Consider the following 26,664-nt stretch of genomic DNA (forward strand, 5'->3'; position numbering starts at 1 on the left):
CCTGGGCAGGGCTACTGACACTTTTATGGGGCTCGGAAGAACTGAGGAGAGAGATGAAGGCATTTATGGAGCCCGAGGATAAACCAGGGAAGGGAAGGTAGGAAAGAAGTCTGGGGCACTCGCATTGCCAGAAACAGATCCTATCTTAAATAATTTAAAAATTGGAAAATGGGACTGGGTTTCATAACAGAGTGCATGCCTTCTTAAAATCCACTACAGAGAATAAAGGACAGTGAGATCCACGTCTGATATTTATATTTATAAAGAACCTCAAGAGCTAAGGCCAGAGAGAGTTTAGTAAAAGGCATGTCCAGAGAAAATCATTAGACAGAGATCTGCACACTGAAGAACTTAAGGACAACAGGATCTCGTGTATATATACGTAACCACAATACATTGCCAGTACCCACCACTTCTACAGTATTTGAAAAATAAAAATATTGCACAGTTAAAAGCTTAAAATGTTATAAACTTTTATAGTGCCTGCTTCATTATCAAATACTTTGGCTCTTTAAGGCAAACCCCTAAGCATGACAGCATTTGCAGTATATCTCTGTTTCCAAGTAGCTGGAGTTTGGGAGTTCTATTTAAGAGAAACTGCTCTATTGATTGATCTGGAAAAAGGTGAGCACTTATCAAACCTATGCACAAACATTACATTAACATTACTACAGGGTTTTTCCCTGAAAATATTATCATTATTTCTTTGATACGTAAAAAGTATACATAGCATTAAATACAGATATAAGGTATCTTTAATAGCAGAAAAAAAACCACATCAACATAGATGGATACACCAGGACTGCTTAGAAAACTGAATTTTTGACGATCAAAAATTTCAAGAACTACGTGCAGACTCCTGGGTGGTTCTTGTGGCATTTTTTTTTTTTCCACTGAACAATATAATCTTATGAAGGAAAATGGGGAGAGAGGAAGAGGACCAAATCTCAGTCTTTAAGACTTATCTACTCCATGGATGGCTTAAAATTGACAACACACGAGTATTGAACTTTTTGACAAGATATGACTAGAATTCCCTTTTCCACACCTATTTGGAGGTTCACTGCATGGTATGTTAGTGTTTAAAAAAATGCTGTAGTATAATTTAGTATAATTTTAGTATAATTTGCAAGCAAAAAAACCCAACCCCACACTTCAGAATACAGAGAAATACAAGAGGGTTGTTTCAGGTTTTTTTAACTGCATGGGTGTAAAGAAGGAAAGCATTACCAGTACTTTTTCCATATCTCATTCAGTAAAATGTGCTGGGGAGAAAAACCAACCAACCATATTTCCTCAACCATGAGAAAAGTAGCATCATATTCACAAACTTCACAATATAATGCTATAAAAACTACATTCTCCAGAAACTAATCAATGCTACTTTTTATATATATGTCAGTACTAACGTGTACATGAATACTAATTATACTTACATTGAACAGCGTAGGAAGCCAGAAGAGCAGCAGTATTATAAGGACAGGGCAGTCTGTTTTGTTTGGTTTTTAAAATAAGAAACAAATAAAATTACATATTTCATATGAAATTTGGTTATTTTGAAAAGCCTAATATTTCATACTTCATGAACAAATTGAACAATTAATTATTATAAACACACTTGTATTTGCATAAAAAGTAATTTATTTTAAATTTATTTTTATTTTTGCAGGTAAAATCCCTCACCATTAGCTTTTTCTCAACTAAAGTTGCATTTAATGTTTAACACAAAAAAAATAAAAAGTCTTACCTTCCAGTAAGAATGTCCTGTTTAATTTGCAAAAAATACTGGTACCTTATTTAAAAAACAAAGAAAGAACATTGTAATTAAAATTATTGAGTCATTTTTCATCAATTTAGTGCATTTCGCTCTCAGCTAGTGCAAAACTAAACCTTTACATTTTGCATGCTATTTCTTAAACTCCTATGGGAAAGAAATTTAACTGCGATTAGTAAAATAATAATACAACTTGGTAAATTACACTGGCTATGAAGTTATACATTATATTTCACTAAAAGGCTGCAAATTTCACATTCTACCTGCTTTATTTTGCAGTATTTATATTGAGCTTAAAGTTTTAAAAAAGGAAAAAGAAGTGCCTACTTGATGAATGTGAATAACAGAACTATTCAATACAACAACCAAAAATTGAAGTTTGCATCTGTGTATGGAAGTACCTTAATAAGTACGATCTGTACTCCAGGCTGATGAAATTAATTTATTGTCATTGAGTATTTGATATTACTCTGCTTTCATTTAAATTAAAATAATTTCTCTTGATATTTTGGAGCTACATTCTTAAATAAAAGTCGTGGATTCTATTATGTCAAATGCCTTCCAACTGACTTCCCTTGAACTTCTGAAGTTTTCTGTAATTATGATGTGAGAAAAGCTTGGTTTAGAAATTCGTTTAGTCTTCCCATGCCCACTCTTTCAAGTCAGGAAGGAGATGGAAACAGCAAAAGGAACAGATGAACACTTTAAAACAAGAACTATTTCCCACCAAAGAGCAGCAGCAGAAACACTGGGACTTAAAAACCCTAGCAAACCTGAAACTGCAAACAGATTTCCTTCTAAATTACTTCCTTTGTTTCTCCAACAGAACCCAAATATTTTGTTAACATCTCAGAATGAATCTTTTGTTCATTCAATTTAGTTCCTTCGTGCTTCACTCAAAGGTCTTAGACAATTTCATAGAAATATAAATGTTTATACATCAAGTGGGAAATCACACCTGCTATAAACCTCCACTGACACAGACCCAAGAGGGGTAACAAACAAGGCTGAGACGGCAGGATGTTAGCACAAGCTTAAGCTTTCAGCAAAAAGCCCTTATAACAGGACATTAAAGCAGCTGCAAAATTTAGGTTCTAATGCCTTTTTATTTAAAAATAAAAAAAGTTTTGCCGAGTGAAAGACTTAAATATCATTCCTGTTTATCAATTTATTCTGCTTTGGTACCTCCTACATTATTGTTATTATAAAAGTCATCTGGTTTCCTTTTTGTAATTCTGCTTTGAAAGTAGAGAGTAGTCAGCCATACCCATTCATTATAAACACTCATCCAAATTACTTATCAAAGCCACCTATCAACTGAAACCAAACATCAACGTTTCCCAATGTTAACTTGCACTAAGAAATTAAAAATAAAATATAATACTTTATTATACATAATATAACTTCTCATATAGCCTTCAGAAAGTGGATGAACTACTACTCCAAAGACTCCCACATTTACAAATATACACCCAGAAATCCAATCATTTATAAGCTAAATATAGTGGAAAGGTAAAACATTCCATGCTTGAAAGAAAATGAGGGAAAATAATTGCAAACTGACAAGCAAAGAAGTTAACCCATGTGCTTAAGTCCTACAAAACCCTCTGAAGGTTCCTTATCTGACCAAAATGGCAAGAAGTTCAGTTTAACGTATTAACCTCAAGAAATTAAAACTGAGGCATTAGCCAGACTTTAGAGGCCTCAAAATACTTTTTCGTTTTCCACTTTAAAATACACATTGAAACCAAAATGGGGACAGATAAAGCAAATTTTTTTTACCTGTTAAAAAAAAGCAATAAATGAAGAGTTACATTTATATATTACAAGGATATGCTTCAAATGCTGAGCGCTCAAGCATCTCTTCATAAATATACTGAATAAAGCAATTTTTTCTATTTTTCCTGTCAACATTTACAGCTGCAAAAATGTAGGACAAAAACATCCTGTACGTGCAGCTGCACCTTCATTTTATTTTATTTTTTACGGTGTAACACTTTATTAGAAATATTCCACGTTACTTAAGGGACTTCATGATTAAGGAACCAGGCAGAGTTCACTTTCTATCCACTATTTTCAGCAAACAGTGAAGTTAATTGCTCGTTAGCTAACCCACCCCAGTGTGAACATGGAAGCCTCGTGTACTATTGAGCAAAATGGGAACTGGATAGAAGCAGTAGCAATGTAGATCTGAAAAAGCCTGCACAACAAACTCAGCTACAACAATAAAGGTGGGACTGCATTACAATGCTTTCATCTTCCTTAGATAGATATCTCTACCTAGAAAAGGGTAATTCAGAGTTATCGCTAAGTGGAGTCAATGTTAATAAGCAAGTCTTTCCGCTGTGAGCAGAACTAATGAAGCTCCGTTTCCGACCAAGCCAAGCTCCTAGAGCTCCAGTCCCCAACACAAGCTGGGCTCCCAGTGACCTCTTCTGACCCGGGGCGTTCATAACCTGCTCCTCCATCAGGGATTTGCAGAGCTCTAATAAGACACGAGCTTGCACTGAACCCTTCCTTGACATCCATTCATACTGCCTCATATGTCAAGCTCATTCCTCTGTTTTAATGAAATTTATAAAAACCAAGCATCTTCAAAAGGTCTCAGCTTGAGCTGGAATCGTCAGAACTTTGTGCTTTGTTTCTTTTCTTTTCTTTTTAAAGGGGTGAATACTGATTACATGAAATGACCCCACGTTTGTGACACAGCATCCTAACTTCACTCCAAAAAAACCCACAGATAATAATTCTCTCTTTATAATAATTCCAAATACAAATGAGTTTTCTCAGGGGCAATTAGGCCTATTAGCAAAAAAGGCAGAGCTGACCTAGATACACCAATCGTACATTATTCTCATCTAAATGAACGCCGTATTTATAGCTTTGCATTTACAGCAGAACACTTAAAGTAAACAGTTACCTCTTTTCTTTACTGTTTACTTCATATTGATAAACATTTACTGTTTTTCCCATCTCCTTAGGAATATTATATGTTGCCCCTTAATTAAAATAACACATTTTTCATTATTTGGACACAGTAAATTGCCAATTTTTTCCTGAGTAAATATTTCAATAAAACAAAGCCTGATCCAGGATCTCTGGGACTCATTTTAGTAAATTCTTCTGCATAGATGTGTGCAAAATTTTGTCCAAAATATGACAAATCCAAAGAAATCATAAAAAAACAGGGACTCAAATTTTCACAGTTTTGGTACTTACTCTTCTAAAGCTATCCTTAATGATTTAGATACTGTTTTTTGAGTGGGGCTGACCTGTTTTCAGAATGGCTGAAATCCAAAAATTGCAATCTGTCAACTCATGCCAGTTATGTAGAAGACCAGAACTAATTAAGAGTAGTGAAAATTTGAGGCATTTCTTCAGGGACTAATTGCAATTCACAAGCCTCCTATCTTGAGTCACTCTGAGCACTTTCTTCAACAAACTTCAACACACTATCAAAAAAAGCTTACATGCTTCAAACTAGGACTACAACCATACAAACAGAGATTAATTTTATTAGTGCCAAACTGAAAATTCGGGACTGGGGAGGAGGAATCAAGAAAAAAAATGGAGAAAGCTCAGAAATTTTTTAATCATAAAGGAGAACACAAGTAAGCATAAAATTAAATTTGTACTCATTGAATAGAGGGGTTAAGTTTTTCCTCTCTCTACTTTCTCTTTTCTGGTAGTATTTTCTTCACATAGTTACTTCACTTTGCATATAAATTTGTAAAGTTATTCACAGAGGCTTTTTGTTATATTGGTTTGGTGTTATTGCACAGTTCATATTTGTAATTATTAATCAAAAATTAGATGTTTGCAAATATAACACAAAAATTACTTAAAAGAAAATTTCCATGTTATAAAATGTTAAAAAAAAATATATATAGTTTTCCCCTTAAACATAAGCCTTCTAGAGAAATCTTTTATTGATAAATTAACTAGACATACCTTGTATATTCTTCTTGGAGCTTGTTTGGGTCACTTACAAAAAACTTAACTCTGAAGTTCAAACTGTGAGGTGATCCTCCTACAGTCAAGAAAAGTTATTTCTAATTAATCAGGGTACCCTGGAAAAACAGCATAATACTGATATATGAATTGACCAAATACATACATGTACTCACTTTTTAATTGTTTCCTGATAGGTTTGTTTGGATCCAACCACCTCTGTAAAGACACAAATTATAACACCAACTTTAGAGACAGAAAAAAAGTACAAATTATAGACTCATAAATCAAGTCACTGTTGCTTTTCTATCACTTTTTACTTGGTCCTTTACCAAAACGTCTTAATGGCATACAGAGTCTTCTTACTGATTCTGGAAAGACACCAACATTATCATTAACAGTTGCTGTTGTTCTTCTTCCCCTGAAATTAGTCTCTGCTGTCAGGATAGCTGTCTCTTAGAGCACTAATCCAACTACAACTTGGTTCTATGATTGTCACGTGAGCTGGAGAGAGGTTAGAACTCAACTATGGTGTGTTTAACAACCATCAGAAACTCTACAAATTGGTCTAAAGTGAACCAACTGTGGCAGTGAAGAACTTTGAATAGGCTAATTTACCCAACTCAGAAGTTAATTTGCTTAAACTAGTTCCAGTACTTTTGACTCAGCACTTTGCAGGTCTGACACATCCAGAGAATGTTCCCACTGGCTCACAGATTTTCTTCAACTTGTCAGCCTGAGTGTCTTCTCTGGTAAATCGCTAATTGGGATCTTGGAAACCAGAAGCTCAGCACTCAGATTAATGGATTAAGGACTACAGAACAATTTTACCAAACAGCAGCCCAGTCTCAATCGTCCCTAAGGGAGAACGCTGCTGTTGGGAAGTACAGATCTTTATAGAAATCAATGCTGCAAATTTCAGAGATAAGTATCATTCTCTGGCAAGTCCTACAAGTTGTTAAAACCACTTCCCACCAGCAACCCAGGAGACTCAGCACATATCAGTGTAGTTCAGTTAACTGGTAAGTCTTTGTTATAAATACTGTTCGATTCCTCATCCTGCCTTGCAATGCAAGCCCACGACCCTCAGGAAATGGATATATGAATATCTTCTTCACAGAATGGATATCCCTTCACAGTTCCTGTGAAGTGACAGAGACCTAACCCTGTTATGGCATTAACTGCCTCACATTTATCACAGGGCCTTTTATTTTTTTCACGAGGGAGAAGGAAACCAACACACAGTGGGACCTGAGCTGTCTGACACACACTACGGATCTGAAGTTAGTTCTGAGTCATTTTATTCATTTTGAATAACAAACAGTGATGACTACATCCAAATGCTGTATCCTCGTAGTAGGTGACTTAAGAGGAACTAAAAAGAGGGTTTGATACAGCTTAAAGAGTGTGATTATTTAAAAAAAAAATAACTTCACATAGGATCAATTGACTTTTAAGACCAAATGTAAAGGCTTAAAGAAGGACTCTCCAGCCAGGGACACACATGAGTTTTATATAAGAACTTTTCAAAACATGGTGAAACATACTTGAATATCTTTAAGGAAGGGTTTATGATCCAATATATCTAATAAATACACAGATCTGACTGATAATCTCTTTTTTTATTATTGGTGGGAAATACTGCTGAGATTACAGTTAATCCAGAAAACCTGGAATTGAAATGCAAAGCAGAAAAGCTTGTATTTACATTTTCTTCTGGCTGTAAAGATCAATTTGGTATGCACTAGCACAGCTCAAACTAAAGAACCATAACTTTTTCTCGAACCATACTTAACAGGCAATATCTATGTTTTCAAGTGATATCATTAGATCCAAATGCAAAAGGTGATTGTCTCTCTGGGAAATTGCAGAGGGTTAAACCACTCAATATTGTAAAGAAGCTGAAGTCGACAGGCTTTAGGCAAAAGTACCAGAACTTTACGAATCAAGGTGCTGCTAGCAAGACGTGTTATCCCAGTTACATCCCAGTGAGTCTGAGAGGCAGGTAGATTCGAGGATCCAGGAATTTTGTATCTCAGTCCCCTGGAAGGTCACTTCTGTCCTCCCTGCTCCCCCAGCAACAACCCCTGCCTCACTCCCTCCTCTCACGAGTGCTCCAGCACCCTCACTGACAGCATTCGCTGCACCCTCACCCCCACAATGCACCCTCACCCCTTCAGCATTGCTCCAGGTACTCACAGCCCAAGACCCTCACCAAACACACCACTTCAGCTCTACACAGCGTCAGTGCCTTCTTGCATTGACTTCTACTGTGACTTTAATATTAAAGAAAAGCATAAAGCTTGTGCAATTTACAAAATCCATGTTTAGGCACAACATTAGAGATTCCACACTCAATTAACAGAATTCCCTTTTCCCCATCACCTTTATCTCCCTCTGTATTGAATATATCTTACTAATATTCTGCTCTGTGATTTCACAAGTAACTAGAATATTTGTGAACCCAATCCACTTTTTTTTTTGTTCAAAAGAACCGAATGTAAAAGTAAACTGACATCAAAACCTGGAATTAGTCAAACGCTTAAGTTCTTCAAGCTTATATGACTAATATTGGTAACATTTCTATTTAGCTCTGACACACTGTTTTCATGGCAACTAGATATGTGCTGAAAAGCCAAAATATTTAGAAATCAAAAGAATACTAAACCTTTAAAGCATGTGCTTATATCAAATAGCTGTGAAGTCATTCTTCTTTTGGACTAACTCTTAACCAGATCCTTCTATTACAGTGTTGTGTTCAGCTGCTGATAGATAAACTAAAAAAAGAGATCTTTGAGGTCTAAGCTTTGGAAAACCAGATAAATGAGAAACACTACAAATTTTTGGATGTTGAGTAAAATACTGAGTGATATTCAATTAAATAATTCTTAAGCAATGTTGAAAAATAATTCAGCCTTTTTTACAGCTTGCCTATGTCTTTTCAGCCTGGAAACAAAGTTTAGAATAAAAAGACTAAATGAGGCCAGCTTGCCAATGTCTTAACAGAACTATCCCCAAAGCTACAAAAGAAAACTTTGTTAAGTATCTACAATTGTGCTATACAGTCTTATTCATATTAATAATGTTACCGGAATTTAGAAAAAGAATATAATTAAGAATAATTTGCTCTAGTAAAGAAGGAAATGTGGAAGTAATTCACTATTCAGGCAGAAGAAAAATTATGGCTGTATTGTGACTTCTTTCTTCCTCTTCGACATTAAAAAATAGTAAAAATTTAAAAAGCCAACCTTTTAGTAATATTTAAAAAAAGCATTCTTCCTATTTAGAATAGTCACTCTTGATGGTAAAACAACAGTAGACCAAATCTGCATTTACCAAAGAAAGTTGCACTATCTTCTGAAATTCACCTTAGTTACTGAATGATTAACACTTTACTGTGTCACTTATCTCTATAGATTACATTCTGTACATTTTGTGAACAAAAATTACTTTTGACACACCAGTTGGAAGATAAATTTAGAGCCCATCACTGTGACATGCATATAATGGGAATTAGGCAAAAACCGCATTATAAGGAATAATACTTAGTTAAATGTCACTTTAAAACTAGTATTGAACATTTGATACCTTTAAAAGAAAGTATTCAAGAAGTATTCTTCAAACAATCATGATCTCAGCAGTACAGCTGTAACTATTACAGCCACTGAACCCTAGAGCTGGATCGATCTATTTCTACTGATGAATTATAAAATGGTTTACAAAGCTTCAGTCCTATGGAATTTCCTTTCAATTAAAGCGCATGAACTATTAAACCCACTCATTTTCAAAGGAGTCCCTTCTTCTTCCTCTTAAGGTGATGAGCTGACAGCCCTTGTTAGATAGTGGACTATATGAAGCACTATTAAAAGATCTAACAGGTATCTGGCCTAGAAACAAAAATGCCATACAGGACAAACCCCTTCATTTTTTTTGTTAAGTCCTAGTAAAAAAAAAAATAAATAATAAATTCATACAACAATGATCATGTAGCCTAGTAAATAGATACAATAAAACAAGCGATATCCTTTTAAGGTATTATTTCATAAGCACAAATCTCAACATTTTACTCCAAACTTGTAACCGTTTACATTTAGTTTTATGATATCTGTAAGGTGATACTGAACCACTTCAACTGCAGCTGGAGAAGATGGCACAATATTGCAATGGCTTCTATTTACTTTTCTTTACAATGACACAGAGCACAGTGACGAACATGATCATGATTTACAAAACTTATTTATGTATTTATAAACCAGAGTAAACTTACAGGATTATCAGTAGATTCATCAGCCAACTGTAAACCAAAGTAATCTCTCTCTGTCAAATCGAGATGCTTGAAGACTACATCCAATAGAACTTGTCCCTGATCATGTTTCTGCAGAGAACAAACACATATATTGTTTTGTGAACAAATATGTAATCAGACACACAGACTTCAGGCAGGCAGAGAACATACACATTCTTTCAGATGTGCTATAGCAGCCTAGATGTGAAATATCACAAAGTATATCCCCAGAGCACTATTGTTAAAGGAGTGTCATGTCTCTTTTTAAAACATACGTAAGGAATTATTTTTCCTCTCTGTCATTTTCTGACAGTAAGAATTTTTCACTTCTCAGCTACCTACGTGATTAATCCTGAAAGCCAGTCATTAGCCAAATTTGATATTGAAAAGTAGTACTGAAGAAAGAAAAGAAAACAAAAAAAGATAGGATTTGACAAAGAACTTTGTAGCCTTAGTTTGGGTCACTGAATTTAAATGTACAGGTCTGTACAAGTTATTCTTCCTTATTTTACCTAAAAAAAAAAAAAAAAAAAAAAATATCAAACATTGCAAAAAATCCTTATCAATTCTGCTACGTCACACCTCCAGTAACACAAAACTTCCATGAAAAACTTAAAAACACTATTGGGATCAGAGCAGAGAGAGGAACAAACGCCTGCCTCATCTTGCCGTTTTCTGTACAAAGAAAGTGAATACTTTTACAAGAAAAAAAAAAAATAACTTTGAGGGTGAGGGTCTAGACTCTTTCTTGCAGCAGGAACAGCGAGTTCACACCCGGCCAAGCCGCTCTGATGAGCAAGTTCTGGAAACAGAGACATTCTTCTATAAAACCAACTCTCCAACAGCATCTCTCAGGCAGGCAGCGTTGCCAGCTCATTTCAGAGACCGCACACCGTGCCTACATGAATCTAAATGAACCAGCATATTGAAAATATTTCCAAAGTTAAATGTCAGGGAGAGCTGAAGCAGCCAAGTATCTAACTGAGAAGCGTTATTTAAATGCGTTCTCTCAAAGATACTACTTCTCTCTAAATGAACTAATTCAAATGAACTGACTAACAGTAACATTGCTTTTCAGAGAAAGGGAACAAACTTGATTTCTACTACAGGGGCAAATCTTACCCACAAAATGATATAAAAAGACTCTGTAGCTGTTGGTACCCGGCAATTTTTTGCCTAACCTGAAAATACTGCCAACACAGAAACTGAAAGGCCGAGTGTGCCATTATGACAGGACTCAATAAATACACCTGGTAAAATATTAAGGGAGTTTCTCAAAGAAGCTAAAGTGTCATAGCTTCCTGAAGTACAAAAGATAAGGAAAAATTCTGCAAGAACAACTGTCAAACAACAAAAAAAATTATGACAGAAGTGATTGATACATTTTCCAACCAGATTTTCTACCTCTCTGACACCAGACAGGCTTCTAACAATCTTCTAGGTGCATACCATTATTGATACTATAGTGGATTTGATACATCTTGCCTTGTTTACTGTAGGCAATAAGATAATTTTAAAGTTTTAAAACAAAAAAACTGCTGTTCTGCTCCCAAATAACCTCACTTCTCATAGACATTACACAACAGTTTACTTTTACAGCTGTTAAAAGAGAAGTATATAAGTAAAAGGTCAAAAGAAGGTTGCAAGAGTTTCATTAACATCCATATGTGGGAAAATCTACAAATCACATTCAGGCATTTGTTAACATCTAAGAGCATTCTATCAAAAGCCTTTTCTTTGTTCAGCTGAAATTACACTGAAGTTAAGTAAAGTGTCAGAACCATTTACTGGGGGCTAAAAACTCCAAGAAGCTTGATAATTTATTTCATAATAATAAAAAAATTAGAAAATCGCTATCAACAAATTATGCTTGAAATGATCCCAGCAGGACAATCACAACCACAGCTCTGTGTATGTAAGTTGAAATTGCAAATGGCATGTATTTCAGGTCCCATATAAACTTTGCTAAGTTAAAGTGATTAAGAATTGCTACGTTTACATTTTACAAAAAATCATACAGAGAAAATTTCATGATGTTTACCAAAATGAACAACCAATAGGAGTACCATTGTTAAGAAGTTCACTACTGAAAAATTTACTTTCCAATAACTAAAAACAAGCAAAGGAAAAAACCCAGATGTTAACATAATAAATATACAACTGTAAAAATGCATAAGGCAATTGTTATGTGCAATCCAAAAATAGTCAGTCATTTTTACTAAATTAGAAGTTTCTGATATAGTTTGAAATGAACCTGTAATCAGTACATTTTTTTCAGCAAATAAAACTAATTTTAAAATTACATAGCAACACTAATTGGTTCTTGGCATTTTTCCCCATGTAGATTTAAATCAGAACTCAAACGCAGAACTTATGATGGTAATTATCAGAAAACAGGAGACGTTTGGAACCCAAGTTTAGGCTTACATTTACCACAGCTGACATGTTACTTCTTCAAACAACGTGCAGACATCAATTCTGCTGCTTTTTTTCCAACCCAAACCTGAGAATTTATACTATTTCTTAAATATCTGAATAGATGTTTCCTAATGATAAAAGATTAGAACTTGCTGATCGGTTTGAATTTAGTAATAGAGAACGTCATTTCACGACCGCAAGGAAGGTATTTCTCCTGCAACAGAGCAGCAAATTGGGTAAGAGAAGACCAGTTTCAACATGAAGCATTTGTTTTGACCACGATGTTTTACTCTCAGTACAAAATAAAGATAAGCATCTAGTAAAACCAGACCTCAGTTTAACCCGTCTCTGATATTTATTTAATGATGTTGCAGCTTGCCAGAGCAGGTGAAGGTCACAATCCTGCTTGTTGTGAAAGGTCCAAAATATTTGTAATACTATCATAACCATTTGAATACCTGCTATAAATTATAAAAAGTATGTAACAAGTTTCTATTTTTGGTTGTTTGGGTTTTTTTTAAATAAAAAACCAAAACCAATAAATGGGGATTAGCATAGTAAGAAACTTGCTTCATTCCTACAGATAAAGATAGATGTTAATATTTCCTCTTAAAACAGGAAATAATGGAAAAATATATGAAAAATGGGAACTGTCTAACATAAAACTGCAGTAGTTAGATACAAAACATACCAACATTATTTTCTGAATTGGAATATTAGAATGTTATGCCTACTTCTTATTAGTCATTGCTGGAGGCAAAATCTCTAACAAATTTTGGCCTTTCAGAACAAATCTGACATTAACACCAGACATCAATACATTAACTGCACTTTATGAAGTATCTAGCATCTAGTGGCTAACACCCAGTACCACTAGATATACACACAGTCATTTCTAATTGCAAAATGATTGTTATCTGTTTGCAACCATCGGGGCTTGAAAATTTAAGAAAAGATGTGCAATGACATTGGTTTAATGCCTGCTTACCAATGACCACCACCCTCCCAATTTCTATTAGCGACATTCTGGTTTCCTTGCTGGCCTACAGAACTGGTGGCATCTACAGCAAACACCAGAAGAGACTGCTGGCATGTCATTCCAAACAGATCTGGCCTTCTGATGACAGAAGAATGGGATGATAGGTCCTGGGCTTTCCTGGAGGGGGTCAGACAGCTCTAGAGGTTGTCCTTCACTAATGGCAATGCTGGAACCTCTCCTCTCCCACCTCATGTTGAGACTCAAGCAAGCACATCTCCAAACAGCCAGCGCTGCACTACTGCCTCTTTCCTTTCTACATCTTACAAGAGCTTTGCAAAAAGTTATCTTGTTTTAAAAAAGTTTCCAAGCAGGTTATTTCATTTTTTTTTGGTCAAAGAAAAAAGGGAAGCAACTAAGCAACGCTGAAGATTAAATTATTGAAAATTTTCACTTCTAGAATTAGAATTCTATAGAAAATCTCACTTCTAGAATTAGTTGCTGTGGGGTTTTTTCATTTTGGTTTGGGTCATTTTACAGATTTTTAGATTTTACTTCCATTAGAGTGTAAATTCACTAACTTTGAGGAGAATTCTGAGACAATAAAGACTACAAATTGAACATTTGTCCATGACCACCAGCCCATTAGGCTCATTCACAGAACAACTCATCCCCATCTACCTTGACTTAGTTTTCCCCTCAAGTTTCATGTGATCTCTCTATCTACGTACTGGCTTTCAGTGAATACAGTAAAGTCAGCCTCCAAGGAAAAGATGCAATTTGAGGTATTTAAACACTTAATTAAAAACAATTAAAGCAATTTGATCTTGAAGAAGCAGGTTTACAGTAATACAAATCATCCTGATCACGCAATTAACTCAAGCCAGCCTCACTTCTTCCAGAAACACGTTCTCTGAAGTATGCTTTTCAGGCCCAAAGTAGGAGTTCTTCATTTGGTAAGCTGAGCATTTTATAAAAAGGTTTTCTACTCTTCAAATACGTGCTCAGGTTAGTTCCAACTGATTTCTGCCAGCACCCAAAATAACCTTTGTCTGGCTACAATCCACAGGGATTATTTGATTTGATTTCTTACGCTCTATACAAGGTAAGGCTTAGCACAAAGAATGCTTATTTTGCAGATCAATGGAAAAGGCTGGTTGAAATGCAAACTTAGAACATGTCATATAAATTATCAAGACACACTGTCTGTGATCAGTACTTTGCTGTTGGAAAATAAATAGCATTTGAGTACCTTTTTATTAATACAGCACTGCATACTCCAGATGATTAAGCTTTACAATCATTAGCATACAGAACACCTATAGCAATCACCAGGAGAAAAAAAACTCGCTAATTTATTTGATATTATCTTTGTTCCTCCTATTTTGAAAACAATTCCATAAATATTTATTACCGAGTATTGTGCCAACCACAATAAAGTAAAACACAGCTATAAACCCTGAAAACCTGTACACCATGTAGGTTAGCATACATTTGTTATGATTGAATATTTTATTTTTAAAAATACAGATTGAGGCTAAGAACCGAGATCAAAATGTTCAGCACCAAGGAACTTTTTATTCCCTAAACTCAGTTTTAATAGACAAGTTTGCAGGCTGATCTGTATAAGCAGTAAAGCGTGATCCTTGCAACTAAAATATTTAGTACACTAGGGAAGTGGTGAGAACATATTACATAATTTTTTCGTGGGAGAGACAGAACAGACATTTGAGGATTTATAACTGGTGATTCTACTCTAGACAGACACTACCATTCTGTAACATACAGCTTTTGAACACCTAGATCAAAAAGAAGTATCATCTCCCATACATACTCTACAACAATTATTCTTTATTTCAGCCAATGCTTGTAAACAAACAAAAAACTGCAAGAAAGATATTTTAATGGAAAATTCATGCACCTGAAGGGAAAAAGAATACATTACAACTTCTCATGCACTTTTAATGCTTTGTGTCCAACCACATTTTGCACATACTGCTTTTTGGCAGGCAGTATAGACTTGGAAACTGTTAGGAAGGATGAGAAGAGAAGATGAGCAGCAGAATATTGTCAAGAAAAAGGGAAAAGGGATACAAGAGAAATTACCCCAGAAAGGAAATGAGGCTTAATGTTGATAAATTTAAGTCCTTGATCATCCTTACTCCAACTCCATCAACCAAAAGTCCCACCCTTAACTACACAGAAATCCCATAAAGTTAGACAGCTCCTGGTCGAACTACAAAAATGCCCTAAGAGACCATCTTAAAACCTTCTACCTTAATTGAAACATCTAAAACAAATAAGATTTAAAGGTAGACTTGGTGGTTAAGCCACTCAATACTGGATCCTTGCAAGGTTTTGCTAGATAACAGAGATATTGCTCCTCTGACAGGCAGCTACAGGCTGCACAGGCTCTAACCACAGGATTACAGAACAGAGAAATGCACTCACTCTCGCCAATCTGCCCTAAAACAATTCAAATGTATCAATACCCTCACTGAATGCTGGATAGCAGAATTCAGTATTACTGAGCATTAGAACTTTTCCAAATAGTCCAAATTAAACTTCTTCATATTGACTTGCGAACTGCTTCAGTTTCTCCCTCGCTTCCCATCTGAAGTCCCACAGCCTTATTTGATATCGAGCTACTCCTTCTCACAGTTCGCTGAAGTTCAATTTCCTCTTGAAAAACTGTAATAATCATGCCACCTGTAACTTTCACCATCACATTATTGAACCTTTCTCCACATACATCATCAATTTTATAAACTTATAAGCCTGCCCCAGGACACGCAACAGCTGCTCTCCTGTTGAGTTCTGGTTCTTCTCACACAAAGATCACTTCAAATGCTTTAATGTTTTCTTGTTAGGTCCTTGCCTGTTGTTTGTGGGGTTTTTTTCATCAAGAAGTTGAAAGAAATGGTTGCACTTGCGTGAACATATGCACAAAATCATTAACATTTTCATTTTAACTCCTTACCAAGGATTACAGATTAGAAAATCTGACAAATAACCTATTTTAAATTCCAGGCTTATATGTAAAAGTTATTCACTTTTCCCAGTAACAGTCCTCAGCATTCAGCAAACAGCTTCCTATTTTCTTTCCTGCCATCCTCATGAGTGTGTTAGAAGGTGGTAAATTTAAGTGAGGGAAAGCACAGAACAAGAATATAATCTAAGAAAAACAAAAAACAAAGAGATACTTCAAGATAATAGCTGTAACCAAATATAAGCATCCACAGGACTAACACAGTCAGATACACAGTAACAAGAGGAGTTACCATTACACCTTAGTCATGCTCAAAATGCAAAGATCAGAATGGAGCAAAACAAAAGCTCACTTCTCATTCAACTCAGTGGCAAAACCGCCCTCCATTTCCACTATACAACTTTATTCCATGAAGAGAATTACTAGAAATAAATTATGCTCTGTATATTCAATTTGGAAATAAAGATGTGTTAGTACCACAGAGGATGCCAGAATGACTAAGTTCACAGTGACTTAGTATGTACGCGTACAAACATGCCTGCCTGAGCACAACTACCCCTTCTGTACTTAACACTATTTTGAAAGTCAAACTCTAGCCGTACAAACCCAGCAAAGGAAAGCAAGCTCAGTCATACCGACTTGCACTAAGCAAATTACTTACATTAACTCTGAAAGCTTGTACAGTGTTATCCAGGAGAAGAATGTTGCAGACCACCTCCGTATGCTGCCTGTCTCGTGCCAGCTCAGATGCTCGTACATTGTAGGTTCTGCCAGCAGGCAATCGGAAACGTGCGGTCATTACTGTCCACACAGGGTCTACAGGCAAAACAAAAACAAAATTCAAAAAGATCAAAAAATGCAAATACCAGAGTGTCATATTTCAAATTAAGGTCAACACAGAGCAGGTCCATTGTTAAAAATCTCCATTACAGACAAAAGAAAAGTGAGTACTAAATTCATAGTATCCAATAACCAAATGATGTCTCACAATCTGCAAGACAACATTATTCCAAAATGCTCAGTCTTTTACTTTCTGTCCATTGTCCACTGCCTCCCTATTTTAAGGTTGTTTTGGTGTTTTTTTAAAGGTTCTGAACAACATTTTCACTTCAAAACCCACTGTAATTGCTGGGCATCATGGCTACTAGACTCCCAATATTAGAGGCAATTAAGTAATTAATTTCACTGCAAAATAGCAAAAAAAATATTAAAAATCTTTACACCAAAAGGCCTGATAGAGAAAAGGCATGAAGAAAAGAAAACAGCAAATACACAAAATATTTTGATGCATTATCCTACAAAGCCTGTGCATTCACTGTATAATCACTAGAAATGCAAATACACAGCGATAACAAACACACTAGTATTGCTTTTTTTTTTTTTTTTCTTCTTTAATTACAACATGAATAGATAAAGGTTTGTCAAATTACTGAATCTTCTTCTGGTCTAGGTCAATTTGACTGGATGTACATATCTAGTTTGCAAGCACAAGCAATTCCTATTCTCCAAATAAGGAACCGTGATGAACAGATGCCTACACTCAGCAGATAAATAAAATGCAAGAACTGAAATGTGACTTTCACTTTTCAAAACTAAGATCCTAATGATTATCATGCAACCCCATTCCAGCACAGTACTTTATGTGCACACCTGATGCTATTAGCCCTGTGCAATGACACTAGGTATTTTCCTAAGCACCTGACAGGATCAGGGCCTGTGATTCACTTAATTACACTCTCAGCAACCTATTTCTACATCCTTGACAAGGGCGTAAGCAAACAAAGTTTCATAACTTAGGCAGAGAACATACTAAGAGATAGAAAATTAAAATACCTTAAAAATAGTAAAAGAAAACAGGTATTCTCAAAACCGAATAGCAAAAGATTGATTTTCCTTATTCTGCAAAAAATTATAAAGGCTTCCAAAACATTTACATGTTTGCTTCCTATTTTTTGGGGGGGTGGTTGTGTATCGTAATAAAAAAAAAGGAGAGTTTAGCAGAGGACAGCAAACATCCCAGCAGTGATTAGAGAGCTTGCCTGGATCATAAAGAGATATCTGTGCTCCAGTATAGACAAAGGAACAGGGGTAACAAATAAAAGATCAATCTCCTCCTAAAAAGCTGACACCTTAGACACTTAGACCCTTGTGGAAAAGTGGAAGATGGAGATCCAAGCTGCCTGGATCAGAGAGGGCTGGGACTTTGCAGTTTAACCTGCTTCCCACCACCTGCAGCCAACCTCCCAAGCAACTGCCCTAAAACCCTTATGGTATTTTGCTTTTCTAGAGCACATCTTCAGCTCTTTCAGCATGACCAGACGTCAAAAAATCTTTTTAATTATAATCAGTCCTAGCAAAATGTTTCAGTTTTGACTTAACCAGCATTTTCAGATTAAAAAGTACTTGTTTCCTTAGCAGACAGCTTGGGGGTTTTTGGCTACTCAGTCACTCTGGCTTCAGAACTGTATTCATGCAGATGTACAGCAAGTTTGTTTTTGTTTTGCTAAACCAATATGACAAACTGAGAAAAGATAAAGATATTAGATAAACCCACCAGCTGCAAGCTAAACTCATTACTTTCTCTTAATAATAAAATAATGAAAAATTTTGTTGCAAACATTAAAACTCCAAAGTAAAGCCTAACAAGAAAGTACACGTTTGAGAACTCCTCCAGACTGCTTCCGCTATGACTTCTACAAGTCCCAAAAATAATAGGCAGAAGAAAACCTTTACAGAGAACAGGAACTGAACCCCCAAACCAGTGATCTGAGCCAACAACATAACATTTTACAAAAAATATTTTGTGACATAGACACAATCTAAAAGTCAATCACTTTACTAGCCATAACAGCCTAAAGATCAGCATCTTCATCAGTGCAGCTACACAACCAGCCACTACAGCCAAGACTTTAGAGCGGTATTTGCCTGTGAGCTGAATCAAAGAAGGTTTCAGAAAAGCATGCAATTTGATCAAAACCAGTTTATCCATACCACAGAAACAACCCTTAGACAGGCATATTTTACAAGGATTTGAATAAGTGACAAATCAGCCAAGACACAGTGAGGGTTTATCTTAGAGTCCTTTCCCACGAATACAAACACCAGGGCACAAAGTAGGACTGTTTAGCTTCCAAATAAGCATTGCAGTCCTCACTAAACCATTTGGTAGTGAGATAGGAGGGTCTAACTCAACAATCTACAATTTTGCAGCAGAAGAAAAAAAAAAAAAAAGACTTGCTAAAGGCCAGAAAGCATCACGCTCGCCTTAAAGGAAGAAAAAGGCACATTTCACCTTTGCCTCCTGCTCTCTCCCCTATTTTTGTCTTATTTGCTGATCAAGACTGATAGCATCGCTTCCTTCCTCATTGCTGCCTTAAACTTAACAGAAAAATTCTGGGTTTCAGCAACAAATTCAAAAGAGTGAGCAAGGAGAAAATCTGCAACCATTCACCGTGTCCTTCATTAGGCCCAACCTGCAGACCCAGCATGGCTCTTGCACTAACACAGACAATCTTCAACCAAATAAAAACACTGAATAGTCACAGACAGTGATTTGGGGTCTTTCTCAATGGAGATAAATGAAATGATCAAGTTCAAGAAAAAAAAGGCACTGTCTTATGAGTTTGCTAAGGAAACAGGACCAGCTGCATCAGGTCAGAACAACAGATCATCCAGCTGGCAGACGTGAAGGGCAATGCCTTCTCGCTCTCTTTACGGAAGGAAGAAAGGAATAGGACACACACATAAAGATATTTCTCACATACTGTTCCCACAGGCTGGAGTTTAGCACCTTCCTGGTGAGGAGCTCATATTCACATCATGCTGGACACCAGTCATTCATGAATGTTTTCTTCATGGACTTCAGAAACCATGCTTTGAACTTCCAGGTTAGGCAATGAAACATTATATTCCATGTCCCACATACAATACGTAGTAACCTGAACAGCCATCTTGTAGTAGACAAGTTTCTTCCATGGAGCTAAGAGGCTTTTGCAACTACAGAATATAGTTTTACAACTAAGTATGATAATGGAAATACTTCTACAAAATGGAAATATAACAGCCACCAAAGTTACAGAGGAAGGTGACGAAAGACAGACTATTTTCTTCAAACCTCATTCAAAGTTACTATTTCCTCATGTGTCAGCAAAGATACTATGGAAGTATGTAGAGATTATGTTAAAATGCCTTCACCATCACATGCTCTCTCAAAAATACTCCTTCTACAATCTGCCAGAGCTATTCCATGTAACTGCTTTGTGGCCAATTGTGTACACAACCCCTATTTAAACCTCTATCAGCATATGCACATACAAAAAGGATGCAGTTATTAAACTCAGACAGACCCTGCAATGACTGGTCTTACTGTGGCACACTAGTTTTACAATATAATTGGCCCCAAACTGTATCCATGACATCTTTACTACTCCTTTCTTCCAGAAATACACCAAGAATGCAGACACTATTATTTCTCCTGACCAAATATTGCCATTCTTGCTATACATTTTGAAAGCACACTAGTAAAATAGTGAGATGAGTAGCTATTGCTTACGAAGTTATAAATCATAACAATCTGATTTCCCAGCAAATACTGACAAAACTGGTAAAAATTCAGCTATGCTGGTTGCAAACTTCTGCAATGAAAATATGTTATATGTAATGGAACAAATAAAGGACTGACTTCAAGCTCTCAAGTAAAATCTGCAGCCCCAAAAGAAAAAGGAGTAAAGGCAAAAGGTGAGATTCAATCAAAAAAAGTTTGGCAACAACAGCAGCTCAATTTAAGCAAGGTGCTACTGTGTCTGCATATTCATGTCATGAACAGTACCATGGCCACTTATACTAAAATCTTTCTATATATGCAATTGTATTTAAATTGGATTAACCTTCGTATATGAAGAAGGTTTCTGCTTATACTTTTTCAGCGTCATCTGCTAAGCAGGTAACATTTAGACACTTGAATTAACAACCCAAAGCACGTGCTGCTACAGCAACTGGAGAAGGACAGAACTTGTGCAATTAAACTCCACTTACCTCTCAGGTCTGTGGAGGGACTGAGTTGAACATTTCCTGCCTGAGCTCAGGTTTCAAGCGATGAAGCAATTCTAGGGAGTGTTCCCTAGCGAAGGGCAGAACATTCCTGTGATACTGGCTTGGTCAGGACATTAAAGAGTGTACAGAAGCTTTACAAGTGAATTTTCGGCATCCTCTATTCTTTTATGTAAATGTATACAGTAAAATGACAATTTGCTTGGGCTTACAATAAACTAACCAATTTTAAGCAGCTTAATAAATAAGCAGTTGGTTAAGAAGGTAATTAACTGAAATGGAACTTATCCAAGAGTGCAACCTTCAGATTTGCTGAGTTGAAGTAAAAAGTTCTTTTAAAGAGAGTTCACATCACGTACCATATACAAAGCCAACCACCCCAGCACAGTTCAGTGTGCACATGTGCATGCAAGGACATGAGAAATGCCATTTCTCATGGCTAATCTAAAGCAGCTAAGAAGCTAATGCATTGCCAGATTTCCATTTGTTTAGAAGCTGGTATTTTAGCAACCCAGAAGGCTTCTATTTCCACTGTAGCCCACCTGGTGGTTTGGACCCAACACAGCACATAAATTTGCTACACAAATTCTAGAGGTGGAAAAGTAGGCCAGACTCATAGAAAACCCACATCCTTCTAACGTGCTGTAGCTTGAATACATTAAATAGACTGCAGACCCCATGTTTACTAAAATTATCCAGACAATCTAATTAGGAGGAAAAAACCACTATTAAAAGCACAAAGACAATTTTGAAGGTTTAAGCAGAGTCATACAACACAATGCATTTCAAACAACACTGAGTTATACTTAGAACCCATCTTCATATACATTTATTGAAAACGTTAGTGAAACTACTTTAAATATTTTAACCAAAACCAGTTTGAAAATGCTAAACATTAATTGATCGTGCACCACTTTGAGAGAAGTTCACGAGTCCCACAAATGAAAGTTCAGGGTTTTTTTCTTTCAAAAACTCGTTTTGAAAGCTTTCAGCAACTGTGATGTAGCACACAGCTTCAGGACATCCCTTATAAATAAAATGAGAGCAGAAATGCATTTTCATTTAAGTGAATTGACCCATGCACTACAATCCTGAACTCATTCCAACGATTCATACTTCATTCATTTCTTTCTGCTTTCTGCTGACCAAACAATGGAAAGTATCCATAATTCTTGAAAGATGATACGTAAACTTTGGGTCATTTCACTTTGTCGTCACCAGGTGCAAAGGTTCAAGCTAGACTTCTAGCCAGGCAACAGCATCACTAGTGATTCTGGGCTCTATCAAAATATTCTGTTTCTTTTTTATTGATTATATTTAACATATAAATCAGTGAAATGTATTCTGCTTAAGGAAAATAATAGACCCCTGTAAATCTATCATATGGCCACTTATTAAACTTTTCCTAAAACTTCCACTGGAAAAGAGGGTTATCGCTTTTTTCCTGTTGACAAATTGGGACAGTTACAGTGACTGCAGGAGGGAACTACAGGCACTATTCCTTCAGTGCTACTACATTCCTAAAGAGTTGTCAAAAGACAGTGCTGGATACAAGGAGATGCTGGCATTGGAAGTTAGGAAGGTAAAGTTTCCAAAACCACTGCAACTTCTCTTCACTAGTGGGTAATCAGATTGTGCTCTGGTTAGCCCAGGTACCTGCACGGGGTTGGCAGCTCTGGGACTCCAAGCTCACCTCTCTCCTCCATCAGGGCTTCCAACACCCTTCTTCACAGCCTGGCCACGAGCGGCCTCCACGCTTCATATGCAAAACTGGTACATGAAACTTATCTAATCTCCAGCTCCTTTTGCACACTCCCTCAAGACTTCTATTATCTGCAGGTACTCTGAGCTGTTTGATTAAATCCCTCACAGATTCAAGAAATATAGAAAAGCAAAAGAAATTCTTATCTGCAAGTACTTCACTTTTGAGAGCAACAAAGAGCAACATACTCATATGCCCACAAAAATGTCCATAACCTCACCTGCATTTCAATGAATGGGCTACTCTTAGATCCTCCTTTTCCACACCCTCAATCCTCAACCACATGAAGAGTCAAATCTAACACAAAAAGCATTAATTCTTAAAGTATACCTGACAGTTTCTGAAAATTTTGGGCCTGAAGTTAAACAGCTGGGAGAAAAGAACTTGAATTTAGCCTCTCTACTCCACTATCAGCTTCCCTATACACGAGACAGTAACAGAGAATTAATATTCTATCCACTTATTCAGATAAGTTTATAATATTGTTAATTCATCTTGTTTTATAAACACAAGAATTTCATGTAGCTGGCTGTGGATTTCAGTCCAAGCTCTACAACGAAATTAATAATAACTCTCAGTTTAAAATTTATTTGAGGACTTCTATTTAAATAAAGACCTCCATGGATAAAGCTTTATATCTACCTTTTTGGATAGGGGTTTCAAATTTGAACAACTGCTGTGTGATATCAAGTGAGATTTTCACTGCTTTAATCACACCATTACTAACAGAGACATAGATTAAAGGTGAAACACCATGCTTTACCACTCCCAGAATTTCCTTCTTTCCAACATAAAAATAGCAATTAGCAAGTGTTCAGTCACTCTACCCAGGATAGTGCCCAGTCTGTTAGAGAAAGCTGGAGAATGCATACCAGGACACAGCAAATTAGTCTGGTAGTACTGTAGCAATCTAGTGAAAAATAAACTATTTTGATAATTTGACAATTCCCTCCCTTTGTTCCTCCCTTCCCCCCGGAACAAGAGCATAGCTAACAGAAAAGCCTATTCTAAATGACACTTCTATCTAATTAAATGTCAATACTCATTATGTTTGAACTGTATGCACAACACTGCATAAAAGAGCCTCTCGTATTCGGCTGCTCCCTTTCTCTGCTTTGGGTTTGAAGCAGGACAGGGCAGGAAGTCTGGTATCTGCTTTTCCTCACTCCTGTACGAAACATTTCAGCAAACACAAAAACAGCAAGATAAAATTCATTAGAGATTACAATACTTACTGGCATAGTTTAGAATTCATATTCATTAAAAAAGTAGTTCTTAGAAAACATGTCATCAAGACTGCCAATTACTCTGAACCTAAAACCTTTATGTCCTCCTTTTCTATGCCTAGTCATTTTTCACATGAAGAAAGTAACTCTTCCACCTTCACTATCCAGGACTCTAGATTAGATCAGACCAAGAAGATGCTAAAAGATTTTTGGAGAGAAAAAATAGATACCAAAAAAGGACAAATGGACTTACAGATTCCAAACAGTTTAATATGGTTCATTTCTACCCATTAAGTTTCAAATTTATTCTTAGTGAATACCTGTCCACACCACATTACAACTGGCAGCCTAATAGATGCACTGGGTTTCCATAGTACGTCCTTTCATAGTAAATGGGATCTCTTTTTTCAATCTTTTGACCAGTTTTCTAGACTGGCTTCAGAGAGGCTGAAAAAATACACCCAATACACTAGAAGTCTGCAGCTAAGGAAAAGCTAGAATTCAGCAGGTTCAGCTTATTTCCCTTTTTCCTGCAACAATCTTACTGGTCATAATTTGAATGACTTCAAAGACAACAGAAAACTTCCTTCCAGCAAGCTCCTGTCAGCTTATGGCTGACCTGATGGGAACAGTACAGGACTTTTGCATCACTTCCAAATGATTAAAAAAAAAATGTCCAGAGTCCACCTGCCTTTAGGAAAAGGCTTCATATTGAGTGCCTACGGTTATTCACAACAGATACAAACCCATCTGTCCTACAGATGATGCACTGAAGCCACAAACAGACCCTGAAACATCATATGAATTTGTGCAACCATACTGTTTCTGACCCGGAGACCTTTCCTTTGCGGGTGATGCTCAGGGGTTAAGGGAAGTTTTATGACACAACAGTCACACACAGATTTGAACAAGATGCGTGAAGAAGTTTACGTGAGGTTTCAGAGATTATTTTGAGTGTAAGTCTAGAAAGTTTCTATATGACAGCAATATTCCCATATGCATCTCAACAAACCAGAAGAAAAACCACCTGTCCCTCTATTAAGCAATAAACTATAACTGATTTTTGGGAGTCACCTGGAACATTGTGCAACCACTTTACAGAATGGTTTAGGAATGGCATGCCATGGTGTGAAGAACCCAGCAGACGGCTGCAGCTAGAAATGCCTTTACTAAGTAAAGATATTGGTATAGTTTAAGGCCTGTAAGATGAAGACAGAAGTTGATGGCAACCACCAGCTACAGCAGTGGCCACCGTGTGAGCCAGTGAAGACACGCAGAAGGAAGAGCCCCTGCATGCAAGGCTGTGGTCACTGCACCGCTATGTAACCACTTCAGCCAGCGCCATGGACAGCAAAGAAACACTGCACCCGATTTAGCAACAGCCCATGCTCCTGGAATAAGCAATTTAGGATGGAAAATGGCAAAGCTAGCAGGGAAAAAAATAAATCTATTTATAAAAAAAAAAAAAAAAAGCACACCAAACCCTGTGGAAGGGCAAATAGCTGAGGCAGTCAGAAAAGGATAAAGCTGCCAGGAAAAAGAACTAGGAAAAGGAGCGCTGTTTAAATATCACAAAATGGTGAATGTAACTATCCTTCTCTATTAAAAAAAAATTATAAATTAAACAAATACGAAAATACACTGATAAGACATAAAACCACCTTGTTTCCTAGTATGCAGCTGTCAACTCATGATATCTGGAGGCATTTATCATGTGGAAATATTACCAGGAATAAAGACGTTTTCCACGTGAGTTCTACCTCCAATATTTTAAACTCGATTATATTCATAACCTACCCTTGCTTGAAAACAGCCTGAAAAAATGGCAATCCATGACCCTCAAGCAGATGATTACTACATCTAAGTCTTCCCATTCCTGGAGAGCTGGATCTCTTATTCTTGGTTTCATGACTCAATGCTATAATAAGATGTAATAAATGGAGACTATAAGGAAATATTACTAAAATATCTTCTTGATAGAAACTTCTCAAAATAAATTTGCAGTAATTTTTAAAATGTGTTCCTAAACTAGTTTAAATAGATTTAAATAGATTTTTCATTAAAAGAAAATTGTGGCTCCCATACAACTCTAAGATTAGGAAGCCTAAACATTTACTCACCAAAAGAAAAAAGGGCTGAAATCAGTGCAAGTTCAGACAAACTAAAACCAGAAGCACCAGGTGATAATAACAAGTTAGTATTTTATATCTTGCTTAAGAAAGGGAAAAAAAAAA

General features: G+C 36.3%; 1 protein-coding gene across 6 annotated transcripts in view; it reads right to left on the minus strand.

Annotated features, from left to right (window-relative positions):
- PTPN4 (protein tyrosine phosphatase, non-receptor type 4 (megakaryocyte)) overlaps positions 1 to 26,664 on the minus strand; it is a 120,466-nt gene that overhangs the window by 61,840 nt on the left and 31,962 nt on the right. For 5 of the 6 annotated variants that reach the window (XR_001411683.1, XR_001411684.1, XM_014939629.1 and 2 more), the window contains exons 2-7: positions 17,055 to 17,209; positions 9,993 to 10,100; positions 5,902 to 5,944; positions 5,726 to 5,804; positions 1,748 to 1,792; positions 1,437 to 1,489 (exon numbers count right to left, since the gene is read on the minus strand). Coding sequence is in view for 4 of the 6 variants with exons in the window: in XM_014939629.1 (XP_014795115.1) it covers positions 1,437 to 1,489; positions 1,748 to 1,792; positions 5,726 to 5,804; positions 5,902 to 5,944; positions 9,993 to 10,100; positions 17,055 to 17,192 (466 nt within the window). In the remaining 2 variants the exon portion in view is untranslated. Of the gene's footprint in view, positions 1 to 1,436; positions 1,490 to 1,747; positions 1,793 to 5,725; positions 5,805 to 5,901; positions 5,945 to 9,992; positions 10,101 to 17,054; positions 17,210 to 26,664 lie in introns of those variants that run through there. The other variant, XM_014939658.1, reaches the window with a different exon arrangement.

The sequence above is a fragment of the Calidris pugnax genome, unplaced genomic scaffold (assembly GCF_001431845.1).
Source record: "Calidris pugnax isolate Ruff unplaced genomic scaffold, ASM143184v1 scaffold21, whole genome shotgun sequence".
Lineage (NCBI taxonomy): Eukaryota > Metazoa > Chordata > Aves > Charadriiformes > Scolopacidae > Calidris > Calidris pugnax.